This window comes from Muscardinus avellanarius (genome assembly GCF_963383645.1).
Source record: "Muscardinus avellanarius genome assembly, chromosome: 3".
NCBI classification, from domain to species: domain Eukaryota; kingdom Metazoa; phylum Chordata; class Mammalia; order Rodentia; family Gliridae; genus Muscardinus; species Muscardinus avellanarius.
Window position 1 is genome coordinate 153386980 of NC_137788.1, and position 14934 is coordinate 153401913.

At 39.1% G+C, this 14934-nt stretch overlaps 1 protein-coding gene across 1 annotated transcript in view; it reads left to right on the forward strand.

The window, feature by feature from the left end:
• The window catches only part of CHD2 (chromodomain helicase DNA binding protein 2), a gene marked incomplete at both ends in the record, with an annotated part of 111875 nt that overhangs the window by 17393 nt on the left and 79548 nt on the right, over nt 1-14934 (forward strand). Inside the window, 3 exons of the mRNA XM_080692751.1 lie at nt 5190-5276; nt 6941-7002; nt 13433-13540. Of these exons, the coding sequence (XP_080548877.1) occupies nt 5190-5276; nt 6941-7002; nt 13433-13540 (257 nt within the window). The remainder of the gene's footprint in view (nt 1-5189; nt 5277-6940; nt 7003-13432; nt 13541-14934) is intronic.

The window sequence follows — 14934 nt, forward strand, 5'->3', positions numbered from 1 at the left end:
GAGTGTAAACCGGAGGTAGAAGGCCCCTGGGTTCCATCCCCAGTACCACCACCAAAATAAAAAAATTGTGATCAGTCTTTGTAATTTTATTGGTGCTTTATAATTATACATTTTAGTGAGATTAACAGTGATCATGTATGCATACAACATCCCAGCCATTTTCTAATAATACAATACTCATGGATACGCGTGTGATGACTTTTCTTCTCTACTAATTGATATAGTTAATAAAGGTATAAGGAAAATAGCCAGTAGCAGAGAGACAAATTTTTATAGTTGAATAGAGACAAATTTTTATTTATTTTTATTTTTTTTATTATTTTATTTTTTGGTGGTACTGGGGTGGAACCCAGAGGCTTTCTACCTCCAGGCTATCCTCCCAGACCTATTTTATATTTTACTTGGAAACAGGGTCTCACTAAGTTGCTGAGAGCCTCACTAAGTAGCTGAGGCTGGCTTTGAACTTGTGTGATCCTGTCTCAGCCTCCCAAGTGCGGGGATTACAGCGTGTGCCACCATGCCTGGCTGACAAATTTTTAATAGTTAAACTTTTTAATACTGTGTTATTGTCAGAGAAAACATTGACAGTAGTAGTTCTCCTCTTGACTGTGGAATGCAGTTGTCAAGCTCAGTGGTAATCATGATCCAACAGTAAGTTCTTCCTATGTAAGTAATGGAAGACAAATACATAGAAAAAAGTTTGAATTCCTTACTTCACAGAAAAGAATCTAGTAAAATGCACAAAGTAAAAAATTGAACTATGTACCATTTTTTCACTGATGCCCAAACTTTAGAATGTGCTCCTTTTTGGTGGAAAAAAGTAAATGTTTGGTCTAATGAGCCATCAGAATGCAGACTTAAAATTTTGTTTTGAGCTTGGCATAGTGGCACACACTTGTAATTCCAGTACTTGGGAGGCTGAGGCAGGAGGATCGCAGGTAGGTTCACTGACAGTCTCATCTACTTAGGCCCTCCGCAACCTAGACCCTCTTTCAAAATAAAGAATAAAAAATAGGGCTGGGGTTGTAGCTCAGAGGTAGAATGCCCCTGGGTTTAATCCCCAGTACCACACATATACAAATTTTGAGAGAGTTATGGTTGAATCACTGAAAATACAAGAAAATACTGCTTTTTTTTTTTTTTCTGCGGTGCTGGGGATCACTCTCCAGGCCTTGTATGTGCTAGGCAAGAACTCCTAACACTGAGTTACATTACCAGCACCAAAAGGTATTGCTTCTAATTTTTTTTTTTTTTTTTTTTTGGTGGTACTGGGGATGGGACCTCCAGGCTACACTCCCAGACCTATTTTATATTTTTATTTGGAAACAGGGTCTCCTAAGCCAGCACGGCTGGCTTCGAACCTGCTCCATCCTCCTGTCTCTTCCTTCCAAGTGTGGGGATTACAAGTTGCACCACCACGCCCACCTTGGTTCTAAAATTTTTAAAATAAAATTTCATAACGTAATAAAAACTTGATGTTAAATTATTTTCTAAATTTAAGCTATCTGGCCTGGGTGTGGTGGTACATACTTGTAATCCCAATACTTGGGAGGCTGAGACAGGAGGATGGCAGGATCTTGGACAGCCTCAGCTACTTAGTAAGGCCCTCTGCAACTTAATGTGACCTTGTTTCAAAATAAAGAACATAAAATAGGTCTGCAGATGTATCTCTGAGGTAGAATACCCCTGGGTTCTATCCCCAGTGCTGAAAAAAAAATTACGCTATACTCTAAGATATAAATCTACATTCTATATACTTAGATTTTTGCAATATTACAAATGAATTTTTAAAATTACCTCCACGCTCCAGAGAATATCTTCAGGAAACCTGAAACTTTTAACTCTTGAGCCAAGAAGTTAAATCGTTTAACGGTATGTGACCTGTAGGTACTCTGAGAAGTTGAAATTTTCTGATGGCAGTACCTAAGATATGAAAATGAAGGTTGTTCTTATTAATAAACACATCACTGGAGAAGTGACCTGCAGACACTCAACTGTTATTCTAGTGTGTGCTGCTTTTTACAAAGATGAGTGGCAAATTTAAAAAAAAAAGTCCTGTAGAAGTGTCACTTAGGAATTTGCTGTATCATTAAACTCAGAAATTTGCCACCTAGGCCTGTGGCAGAAGTTCTTGCTTGGTGATCTTTAGAGCCTGAGGTCTGAGCTTGGTTTTCTCTAGACCAAGTGTTCTTTTCAAAAGACTCCAATGAATTGTTGAATTAAGAGTAATAAACACAGATAAGTCTCGGTATAATTATTTCCCTTACAGTAGGGAGCTCTTTACATTCAGAAATAAAACCATCATTTATTTATGTAGTAAATTTATAATTTTTTTTCTGAGGTTTTAATTGAGACTCTGGGATTCATAATTGTTATTTCTTAAGATCTTAAGTATTTACCTTCACCGTGAACTAATAAATCAGAGAAAGCATTAGTAAGGTTGGATTTGTATGCTAACATGTGCAAGACACTGGGTTCAATTTCTAATACCAAAACGGAAAAAATGGTATTGACATGTAGTACACCCGAGTGGACCTACTGTCAAGTTGGAGGGATTGGATTGTGCCTTCGATGATGGTTACCCTACAATGAGAACTTACCATTTTCTACCTTATGTAAGGTAACCTCTCACCTTCCTCCAACAGAAAAGTATTGTTACTCACGTAGGAATACACGGTACGTCCACACAGTAGTTAGGTTTTTTTGTTGAGAAATTGAGTCCTCCACCACTCAGTTCCTCCAATTGTAATTATCCCTCAAAAGGACAGATGAGAGCACAGGATGACGTTAGTATGCAAGCTTTAACAATGGGTATTTTAATAAAGTTGCTACAGTTGAGTCAGAACGTCTAGCTCGCAACTTTTTTTTTTTCCATTTTATGCACTGGGGTTTTTTATTTTTTACAGTAATGAGGATTGAATCTAGTCCTATTTATTTTTTGGCATTTGCTAAAGTGCCAAGGCTGGTCTCAAACTTGTGATCTTCCTGTCACAGCCTGCCAAGTACTAGTATTACAGGTGTGTGCTCTGTGCCTGGGGTAGCTCATATCTTGCAGTCATAAAACTGGTTGATATAGTAACATTTAAATAATTTGCCCACCCCCGTTAATAAAGATGTCATAAAGATCTGTTTTGAGTCAAATACGTGATTTCATGGTCCAGCAGAGGGCCAGACAGGAGTGGGAGCGGGTGGGTGTGGGCGTTGACCAATGTGGACTTGCTAGAGCTTTGCTCCGTTTTCTCTCACAGATTTGTCCCCGGTGTGTGTGGACTTCACTTGCCCCTTGCACCTGTCGCCTGTCTTTCCTCCCACTGTTCACTCACATTCCTTTTAGTTGGTCCTTTTGTCCTTTAACTTGGGGATGAGTTATTCTAAGGCCAGTAGGGAGCCTGGGGACGCCGACTTGCATGAGTATATTGGATTCTGGTTCTAAGCTGAGATGCCTGTTCCTGGGGCTGTCTTGATTTTCTTTCAAGGCCTTCCCCCCACCCCAGCTCACTCCACTCTTTTTTTTTTTTTTTTTAAGTCATTTTTAATGATGTCTTCCCTTGGCTTGGTGGAGTGCTTTTCTGGGTCACCTTCCTTCAATTTTATCTTTTTTCAGGGTCTGCTTTCCACACTTGCGTAAGTGAAAACGTTCAGCCAGTTTCGGACATTGCCTTTGCCTCTCGTGTGTGGATATTCAGTGCCTTATATTTCCAAATGTTTTCGCGAGTGACATTGGCTGCCACTTATGTTTTGAGGACAAACCTGTATTTCTAACCTTGGCTTTCAAATAGATCTTTTTGAGCGCTGTTAAATGTCTTCATGTCAACATTCCACTTCCCACTGAAATTCCTTTCACATATATGCGATTTCATGAAAAAGCACTGAATATACTTAGCACTAAGTTATCTCTAGGGAGTAGAATGAAATTTTTTTTCTCCCCAACTAATTACTCCTGTAAAGTTTTAAAATCAGTGAATGAGGACTGTTACTAAAAAATCCGATCCTAAAGGCAGAGACCAGTCATCGCTGGAGAATAAAAATAGGTATGCTAGAACAGAAAAGGTACAGTATAGGTAAATTTTAGAAACATCTCATCTGCAGTAACTGGGGACACATAATCTGAAGAATTTAAAGATACACACGCACTGGCTATTATTTTATTTGATGGGATGAGGTGTTGCTCTGGGTTTGAGTTTCTGAGTTGTATCCTTGTAGTCAAAGTTGAAACTTGTGATAGGGAATTTAAAATTTATCAGAAAATACTTATCCTCTAGTGGGATGGCTGTTATACCTTGCCAAATCATTCGACTTTAAGTTTATATTTTAATGATGGGTAAACAGTGTACCTTCTAGCTTAATAGCTATTAAGCAATAAAAGGCATCATTGAATGTTATGTCCTAGGATAAATATGTCTTTTAAAATTTACTTATTTTGCTGCTGGTAATTGAACCCAGGGGTGTTCTACTGCCGAGATACGCCACTGATCCTATTTTGTTTATTTTTTTGATATTAAGGATTGAACCCAGGGGTAGTTTACCTCTGAGCTATACCCCCAGCCCTTTTTATTTTGAAACAATGTCACACTAAATTGCTGAAGCTGGCCTAGAATCTGCTACTCTCCTGTCTCAGCCTCCCAAGTACTGGGATTTCAGGTGTGTGCCACCATACCTGGCCCTATTGTGTTTTTATATTAAAACAGAATCTTCCTACATGGCAGAGGCTGGCCTTGAATTTTCAATTCTTTTGTCTCAACTTCCCAGTTACTGGGATTGTAGGCACTGTATCTGGCTATGCCTGTTTGTTTATTTATTTATTTTTTAGAAAGATGGTGCTTTTTAAGCTGGGTGTGGTGGCACATGCTTGTAATCCCCGTGCTTGGGAGGCTAAGACAGGAGGATCGCACAGGTTCGAAGCCAGCCTCAGCTACTTAGTGAGGCTCTCAGCAACTTAGTGAGACCCCGATTCCAAATAAAATATATAAAAGGTCTGGGAGTATAGCCCAGAGGTAGAAAGCCTCTGGGTTCCACCCCCGGTACCAAAAAAAAAAAAAAAAAAAAAAAAAGAAAAGAAAAAGAAAGATGGTGCTTTATTCTATATCATAAAACTAGCAGAATAATCCTTTTGAATTGAAACAAGTGTTCTAGTAATGGAAATAGCAAATGAGGGTCAAGAAAAAGTTCATGATCTATTAATTTTACAGATGTGGGAAGAATATCCTGATGTTTATGGGGTCAGGAGATCCAACCGAAGCAGACAAGAACCATCACGATTTAATATTAAGGAAGAGGTAAGAACAACAAGGGGTTTTAAGGCGATGTACTTGAATTCTCTATCTTACCTCATCTTTTTTACTCTGGAATGTCTGTGTTACCATTCAGAAGACGGAATCTAAGGCGGGAGAAATACGTGACTAATCTGAGCTTTTTGAATAGACACACAGTAAGGCAAGAAGTTACATAAAAGAAACTAATAAAATTATAATAGTGAATGTTTCTTCAGTGGAGTATTAGAGTGTTGTACAAAACTGGCTTCACATTTTTGTTTTTATAAGTACAGTTTTTTAGTAGTGAAATTGTAGCAAGAAGATTGCTTATTAAACATCTAGCTTCTAAACTTTGGTAAGCAAGGAGAAAAGTGGAAATAATTTTGGATTTGATCCCAAGAAAGGAAAGGAGAAGGGGTTCTTTATTCAAGGAATATGTTCAAGTATCTAAAATAATTTTATCTTACATAATTTCTATAAATACGGTTTCCTAGCCTACTTTTTAGTAGGAGATGTAAATGAGTTTCCAACATGTCCACTCTCTCATATAATTGTGAGAGACTGAATAGATTCGTGTTTTATGAAACTAGTATTATATACTGGGTTTTCTTATATGTAGAATCAGACTTCTTTTCCCTTTCTCAGATTGTGTGATATTTTTGTGGATTCTTAATGCCATATTTGGTTTATATACTGGATTCTGCAGAAATCATCTTGTTGCAGTGAAATGTCCCCTTTCTGCCTTCCTTGGGGGGCTTTTCTTATCTATATGATACTCTTCTGATGAAAGTTAAAGTATTGGTCACCAAAGGTTAGTGAGTTGGGTGTGGGTTTTTCATAAATGTACTTTAAAAATCAGAATTCCCCTCAACGCCTGTGTTACATTAGCATGCTTGAGCTGGGTGAGCTGTGTGCTGGTTCACCTTCTGCTCTCCTTTTCTGTGGCACCTAGCACTAGATTACCGAGCCATACTTGTTATAACCAACCACAGTTGTTTAAACTTTTCTTTTCATTTTCTACAGGGCGCAAGATTAATAGCAATAGGAGTACTTGGTTATTTTGCTTAATTTTCTGCAAAAGTTGTTCAAATGTGTATGATTATAAACACTCGCTGGCCTGGTGCTATTAGCAGAGCAAGCGGCTCATGATCTCATGTGCTTTTAATGAGTCCAAAATGAACCAGTAACCAGAGCCTAGGGGTTGCACTGACTAAATGCTGTGACATTTTCATCTGATGTTTTGCATCTCTAGGATCCAGTAAGGTTGCCACATGTGGATTTTCAATTTTATATTCATTAGAATTAAGTAAGATTCAGAGTTCCATTCCTCCGCCACTCGGGCACGTTTCAAGTGCTCGGTACTCACACGTGGCTGATGGCTACCGTACTGGACATTGCATATACAGAATATTTACATCACCACAGAAAGTTTTACTGGATGTTGCTATTCTGCAAATTAAGCTGGACTAAATCCCTTCTCGCTTTAGAGATAACCTAGTAATAATAGACAGTAATTTTCAGTGCAAAGTAGAGTGAGCTCCACCAAACAAGTGCATAGGATTTTTTTCTGTCTAAAATCTCATATTGAATAATGCTGTAATGAATAGATTGTTGAACCAGGAGGTAGTGTCCCAAAGAACTGTGAATTAAAGTCTGTAATCATTTTTCCCCCTCCTCACACACTGAAGGCAAGTAGCGGGTCTGAGAGTGGGAGCCCAAAAAGAAGAGGCCAGAGGCAGCTGAAAAAACAGTAAGTCTTTCATGGGGCAATTACTTATTCTGGTAGTGCTGACGCAGTCTTCCTTTTGTCTTCAGTCTGTCCCAGGACTCAGAGTTGGCTTTGGCTCTCAGGAGTTTGGTTATTATCCATCTTGTCCTGTTACATTTGTAGCAGTGTTTGGTGCCCACTATTCTCAACAAAGGGAAGGGTTCTGTGCATGCCTGAGCGATTTCTAATTGACAAACCCTAATCCCCCCCAAATCTGGTTATAGCCCAATTAGCTCATTTAATTTTTTCTTAAAAGTATATAAATACCAAATATGTAGACATTTATAGAATACCAAGTATTTGGTATTCTAGTTAATTAAGCAAGGAAGAAATTTATTACTTTTTAAAAACTTTTTTATTGGTGGATTGTAGTCATATATCTTAATGGGATAAAAGATGGTGGAGACATACATGCACACATCACCTAATTAGCATCACCCATTTCCCGCCCCATTTCTCCCCCCGCTTAGTGATTGACTTTGATACACTTAAGTGCATCCTGTGCTTTAGACAGTTTCCCTCTTGCCCCTCCCATCCCTCAGTTAGGTCGCCTTATTTGCTCATCTATAGAATCTTCTTTATTTAGAGTTGCAAGGAACAAATTTAAATTTGATTTTTTCAAAATTGTACTGGTTGGGCACCCATTTTGGGATAAACTTGCATACTCTTATTTCCATATAATTTTAATATTATACTTAATAGGCCAGAAAATTTTAATTCTTAGGCCTAATGTAAATAACTTTGCAACATAAATTATTTGTTCATTATTTTTTAATTAAAAAATTACACTTGTGGGAATATTATTTGATTTTAATTTTTTTGAGAAATAATTTTGAAAACCTTTTCTTTGGGAAAGGGTGAGGTCTGTTCGACTATATAGATTCTATAGATCCTCTCAGAAAACTGTAGAATCTCAAAACTTTGTACCCCAGATTAGGGATTCTCATGTTAATAATTTTCTGTGGCTTTTATTAAGGGCTCTAATTGCAAATTCTCTGATTCTGAATTATTAGTAATCTTTCATAAGTGGTCTCAGGGAAACAATTTGAGTTTTTACAACCGATTTCCTTTTTTACCCCCAAAATAGAGTAATACTAATCTGCCTACCAACAGAGTTTCTAGAAACTGTGCTAAGTAAGATTTTGTGACATTTTATGTTGGCCAAAAAGCCAGGTATTTAAGACTAACTAGAACATATGTGAATTCCATTTTTGTCTTAAATATTTATATAGAGTGGGAGAAATAGTATAACTGTAAGTAGACCTGAACTTCTTGGCATCTTAGGAGGCTTATTCAAAAGCTCCTCCTCTGTCTTGGGATCTGCTCAGGAGGTTCTGTTCTGTTTGTGGATCTAGTGGCATTTGGGGGAATCTTTTCTGAAACTTGTAACCTGACTACATCATGGGAAGGTGCAGCAACGTGAGTCCTAGCAGGGGACCCCGAAACAAGCAAATGAAGCAAACCCTGTGTGCAGGCATGTGAACTTGAGAACTGAGAGACTACGCACAAAGACGGTGGACAGTGGGAAGTACGAGTACACGCGGGAATGCTTTTCTGAAACCCTGTGAATTGCATTCACAGAGTTTTCATTTTTAGAAGGGAGCTATTTTGTGTGTGTTGGGGATTTAACCAGGGCCTGTGCGTACTAAATAAGCACTCACTCTAGAATTTCTTATCCACTTAAACTGCTTTTTAAGTTAATTCTAATTTTTAGAAAAGCTGTAAGAATCAAAAAGTGTGGTACAGAGAGTGCCTTGTGTGCTTTCCTCAGATCACAGTGATTTTCCCCCATTGCTCTGTCATACGTGTTCTCCCTCCCCCCTCTACTTTATATATATCCCTATATACACATGTATACATGTTTGTTTGGTAATACTGGAGGTTGAGCCACCTCGGAGGCTACACCGCCAGGCCTTTTTTATTTTGAGACAGAATCTTGCCCTTGGATCTGGAGTCCTCCTGCCTTCGCCTCCCGAGTGCTGGGATTGCAGGCGTACCACTGTGCCTGATTCCCATGCATGCCTTTTCTGAACCATTTGACATTATAGTTTGTCCATCGTGGCTTTTTAATCTCTCAATACCTAAGTGTGTATCCAAGAGTAAGGTTAGTTTAAATAGATTTTCGACACTGTTGAAGTACTTTTTTCTAATTCATATTCCAGTTTTGTCCACTGACCATTTTCCTACGACCAGATTGCAGGATCTGGATGAGGGCCAGGTGCAGCCATCCCTCTTTGGGATTTTTTTTGTCTGAAGGACTTAGTACTTTCACAGCCTTTTTTTTCTTTATGATATTGCTATTTTTGATGAATGCAATCTGGAAGGGTGTGTATTTTTTGGGAATTATAAAGAGACTAAGTATAAAGAGTCATTTGTAAGCATTTCTTTAGACTTAGAAGGAGGTACATAGCATACCACAGCACACATAGCTTGCACAATTTTTAAAACATTTTTTGAATTAGCGGAATTGAAAATTGAGAGACTGTGGGTAAGAATCTGTATTTCTAGCTCTTCGAAAAAAACCTGTCACAGAGGATTCACATCGTAGTTTCAGGCCACAAGTTTTCTCCTTCACCGTCTTTGCAGTCCTTACCTGGCCATAGTAGGTATTTAAGTTTATAACCCCAAACATAAAGTCATACAAACAAACAAATTTGAGTTTTATTTAATCCATTCATGTTGTTTTAATCATTGAACTCTTCTGGAATCCAAATGCTATCTAAATTTGCACAGCATTTGGATTGTGTAGGATTTCTGCTGACTTCAGTCCTAATAGTGCTTTACAGATACTCATTTATAGTTCCAAAACCCTTCTCCCAGCTAAAACGTTCAATATTTTAGTCATAATTATGGGATCAGAGTTACCTACTCTCTCCAGTGTGTTGAATTGGGATTTGTCACAAGCCTGTGACGCAGTGGAAGAAAATCCCTGTTGACCCCAGATTGAGTTCTTTGAAGTCATTCCTCTTGGGGGAATCGACTGAAAATTGAACAAGTCAGAGCAACTACTTCCTTCTTTTCTAGATCTTCCTTCTGCAGTGGAAGAGAAAGAAATGTTCTTCTTTAGCCTCTCTGAGACATTTAATAGTGAGCCTCTGCAACTCTTGGTCAAAATTCAAGCCTCTAATATTTAAAGTGGCTTTTTGCTGGGCATGGTGGCAAACGCTTGTAATCCCAGTACTTGGGAGCCTGAGATAGAGGGATCGATCATAGGTTCCTGACCAGCCTTGGCAACTTGAGACTCTGTTTCAACACAAAAAAGAAAGTCGGGTTGGGGATGTAGCTCAGAGGTATAATGCCCCTGGGTTCCGTCTCTAGTTTCAAAAGAAAGAAAAAAAAAAGTGGCTTCTCATTATCTACTTGATAGTTGCTTAGGTTTGATTTGACTGTCAGGATTAGTGTCCGGTGAACCACTTTTTCCAGTAAAGGAAAGTGGTTAACTTACATTCAGACTTCTTATTTGTTTATATTACCTCAGGCCTCACTTGCTAAATCTTGCTGTTTTTCTTCCAAATTCCCAAAATTTTGGCTAAAGTTTCATTACCCTCTTAAAGCTGGATATAACAGTTTAAGTTCCCTTTGGTGTTTTACTCATGGTATTGACTCCTCTTCATTGTAGCTGGACTTAATAAGGTATGGGTTAGTGTGATTTATTTTCATGGGGTAAAACATTTGCATTTCCTAAGAAGCCAGCAGGTTAGGTAAGTAGACTTCATTTTCACCTGTTAGAGATCCCCGTACATCTGTAGGACTGGGAAGTAATCTTTTTGTAAATGATGATCACTCTTTTACCTCACTTCTTCTAACAGGTGACATGATATTGCTGGTTTTAATTTTCTTTTTTATTCTTGGAAAACATATTGCTGGTTTTAATTTTCTTTTTATTCTTGGAAATTAAAACCTGAAGTAATCCATCCATTTTCAAATACACACACACACTCAGGGCTCGCGAGCCTCCAGATCTTCCCAATGGATAGGCCTGGCTTTGTTTACCCTTTGGTTCTTTGGTCTTGGGAGGGGTGTTTGCTGTGTGGCCCACTGGCTTCAGCGTCCTCCTCTGTGAGGAGGGCTTCAGACCACTTGATACGCTAAGCTTTTTGTTGCCTAATGTTTTAATATTCTTACATTGAGAGCGTCTACATCCTCCTGGTCATGTATATATTTGTAATTGAGCTGGGAAACTCCAGCCTCAGTGTACATTTTCTGAGTGCATGCTGGCTTTTTGTCTCTTCTAGTCTTCCATTCATGGAAGTGAGCCTTATTGATGGCCCTGGTGGAGTCTCAATTCCTGGGGAGAAAGATTCCTTTCTCATCTGATCTGTTCTTCCTTGGATCTGAATTGTTCGTGTTTCTTTCAAGCTTGTTTTCTGTGAAACCACTTCTCTCCAGTTTGACTGTCATGGCTTCCTTCTGAGGGGTAAACTCTTCTGGACTTGGGAAGGAGACTGCAGACGCATGTCCCAGGTGTGGGGGACATTTTCTTTTCTTCTTCCTGGCTATCACTTTGTATTCTCGGGTTCTTTGGCAAATATTTATTGTGCTAGGACCTAGGGGAGCAGAATAACGTGGTTAGATACACAAAAGTCTTTTTTTTTTTTTTTTTTTAACTGGTACTAGGATTGAACCCAGAGGCATTCTACTTCAGGTGTATGCCCAGCCCTGTTTTATTTTTGCTTTGAAACAGGGACTTGCTAGGTTGTTGAGGCTGACCTCATTCCTATAATCCTCCTGTTTTAGCCTCCCAAGTACTGAGATTACAGGTGTCCATGCCTGACAAGGTCTTTGCTTTAAAGAAAGACTCATGGATATTAGCTGATAATGGACAGACCTTACTGTCTTACAATAGTCTGTTTTCAAAACAGACCAATAAACAGATAATTAGTCTGATGATTGGTTTCTTTACATAACAAAGGAATATTTCTACTTCCCAGTCTTTTTGCTCATTTTTGGTATGAAGGTGAACAAAAAAGGTGTGGCCTTCAAGGAGTCAGCTCTAGAGAAAAGGATGAGAAGACACACCGAGTTGACGGAATCTGCACAGTGTACATAAAGTGCTCCAGTGCCTTTCCATAAAATCCTTGCATTTTCCCCAAGATCTTCGCTATTCAGCTATAGTGTTTAAGCACAGCAGCTTTTAGGAAGTGTCTCAGGAATCTGCAGGTCAGCTTTCTTCTTGGAACAAGATTTCACTGTTATCTTGACCTGTTCTCCTGCGAAGCATGTTGATGTAATGTACATCGGCTGCAGATCTGTAGCGTGACCTCATTCTCTTTGGAAGGACCCAGAGGCACAGTGGTAATTGTTCTGTTCACAGAGACTTCTCAGGCATGTGCCTCTTAAGTGTTTTTCTATATATTTCATGTTCAGTAGTTATTACATGTTTCTTTCTTCTTCCTTACAGGTGAGAAAATGAGCTAGGTCCTTGTGATGTATAGTTTGGTCTTTAAACTAAAACTGCTTGGGGTGGAAGAACACCTATTGACTGTGGCTCTTTTCAGCCTTCCAAGGTCTCAAGGAGTGAAAGAACACTTGCCTTATAATTTTAAAAACTACAGCTTGAACTGAAGAGATCAATCAAAACTGTTGTAGGTTTATTATAGAAAAGTGATTTCAGGGACTTCTCTTAAATATATCTTAAAGACTCAAGATATTTAATCTAAGGATTCCCAAAGAAGTTTATACCCAGTATTAGCATTTTGTGTGAATTTTTTAAAGTTGAAAGTTTTAGGCCTCACTTGAGACGTTTTGAGGCAGAAATGCTCTCTGGGGTGCAGAATTTTTTTTTTTTTTTTTGGTCTGGGGATGGAACCCAGGGGCATTTGACCTCCTACCTACACCCCCTGCCCTATTTTGTATTCTTTATCTTGAAACAGGGTCTTACTGAGTTGCAGAGGGCCTCACTAAGTAGCAGAGGCTGTCTGTGAATCGTGATTTTCCAGTCTCAGCCTCCCAAATGCTGGGATTACAACGTGCGCCACCACGCCCAGCTTAGAAAAATTTTCAAACAAGTCCTTTAGATGGTTCTGATGCATGTTAAAATTTGAGAAAAACTGGTGTCATATGTGTATGGCTTTGGTGTTGTCAATAACAAAGCAGCAAATCAAAACGGAATATGAGACATTTAGCAGCATTTTCTCCCAGAACAAATTTTTTGAAAACTACATCCAGAATTTTAATTTTTACTTCTTTTTGTTACCAGAGATAGAATAGGAATGGGTTATTAGGTAGTCAAGTAAGCATCTCAACCAGAATTTAAGTGGAGTTAAAATACATGTCTTTATCATAATATCTAAAATAAGCATGCCCTGCCTTTTGGATAATCAGATTGAGTGGTTTTTTTTTTTTTTTGTTAGATTCTTTAGCTTGAAGAATTCTTTTAGAAAAAAATTATTTTCTTTTGCTTTGATTGCAGAGAAAAATGGAAACGAGAGCCCTCAGAAGATGAACAGGAACAGGGCACCAGTGCAGAGAGTGAGCCAGAGCAGAAGAAAGTGAGAGCCCGGCGGCCCGTCCCCCGGAGGTACGCCTCGCTCTAGCTTCCTGCTTTAGCTGGGTTTGCATTGCGTCGGGAAGGATGGTGTTGCCCTGGCCCGGGATCTTAATCAATAGCACGAGCTGAGATTCTGCACTTCAGAGATCAGTGTCTCGTTTTGTGCTGTTCTACACTGTCAGCAAGTGGTTACGTAACTTGGCTGCTGATACTGTGTTTTTGTGGATGTAATCATGGCAGTGAATTTTATGTTTTACTTCATAACAACCTAGTTATGGTGATGGGTGTGTGTAAACGTATCTTCTGCTTAAAAAAAAAATCCCCTATGTATTTGGTAAAGAAACAAGTTCTCTTTGGGGAGAACTAAATATTTTTATTTTTATTTTTATTTTCTGGCGGTACTGGGGATGGAATCCAGGGGCATTCTACCTCTGAGCTACAACCCCAGCCCTATTTTTTTTTTTTTTTTTTTTTTTTTGCGGGTCTGGGGATGGAACCCCAGGGCATTCGACCTCTGAGCTACACCCCCTGCCCAATTTTTTATTCTTTATTTTGAAACAGGGTCTTACTGAGTTGCAGAGGGCCTCACTAAGTAGCTGAGGCTGTCTGCGAACCGTGATCCTCCTGTCTCAGCCTCCCAAATGCTGGGATTACAAGCGTGCGCCACCACGCCTGGCTCCCAGCCCTATTTTTTATTCTTTATTTTGAAACGAGGTCTTACTGAGTTGCAAAGAGCCTCACTAAGTAGCTGAGGCTGTCCGTGAACCACGATCCTCTGGTCTCAGTCTCCGTAATGCTTAGATTACAGGTGCGTGCTGTGCCCAGCGGGAGAACTAATTCTTAAATTTAAAACATTGATTAAGGTCAGCCACCCCAATACATGGGAAGCTAAGACAGGAGGATTGCAGGTTTGAGGAAAGCCTCAGCAACATATGAGACTCTCAGCAATGTAGTGAGACCCTGTTTCTAAAACAAACAAAAGAAAAGTCTGGGGATATAGCTCAGAGGTAGAATGTCCCTGGGTTTAGTCTCTAGTACCACAAAACAAACAAAAAGCCACCCAAAACACTGTCAGGTTGGTTTAAAGCATACTTGATTTGTTTACTACCCTGTCATATAGTTTGTGTAACGTGAAGGAGAGAATCTATTTATGTAGAGAAGGAGATGGACTGAGACGCAGCAAATTTTAGTAATGTTTGATCAGACAGATGTCAACCTGTCATCATTAGGGACTGATGGTGGGAAAAGGCAGGCAAGAGGGAGGCAGGTCCTTGTTGTGCAGCTAAGGATGTGGTCAGCAAACTCTGGTCTTTGGATCAAATACTACCTACAACCTATTTTTGCATAGTCTGGGAGCTAAAAATACCTTACAAAGATGAACATTTATAGCTGGGCGTGGTGACACATGCTTGTAATCCCAGCAT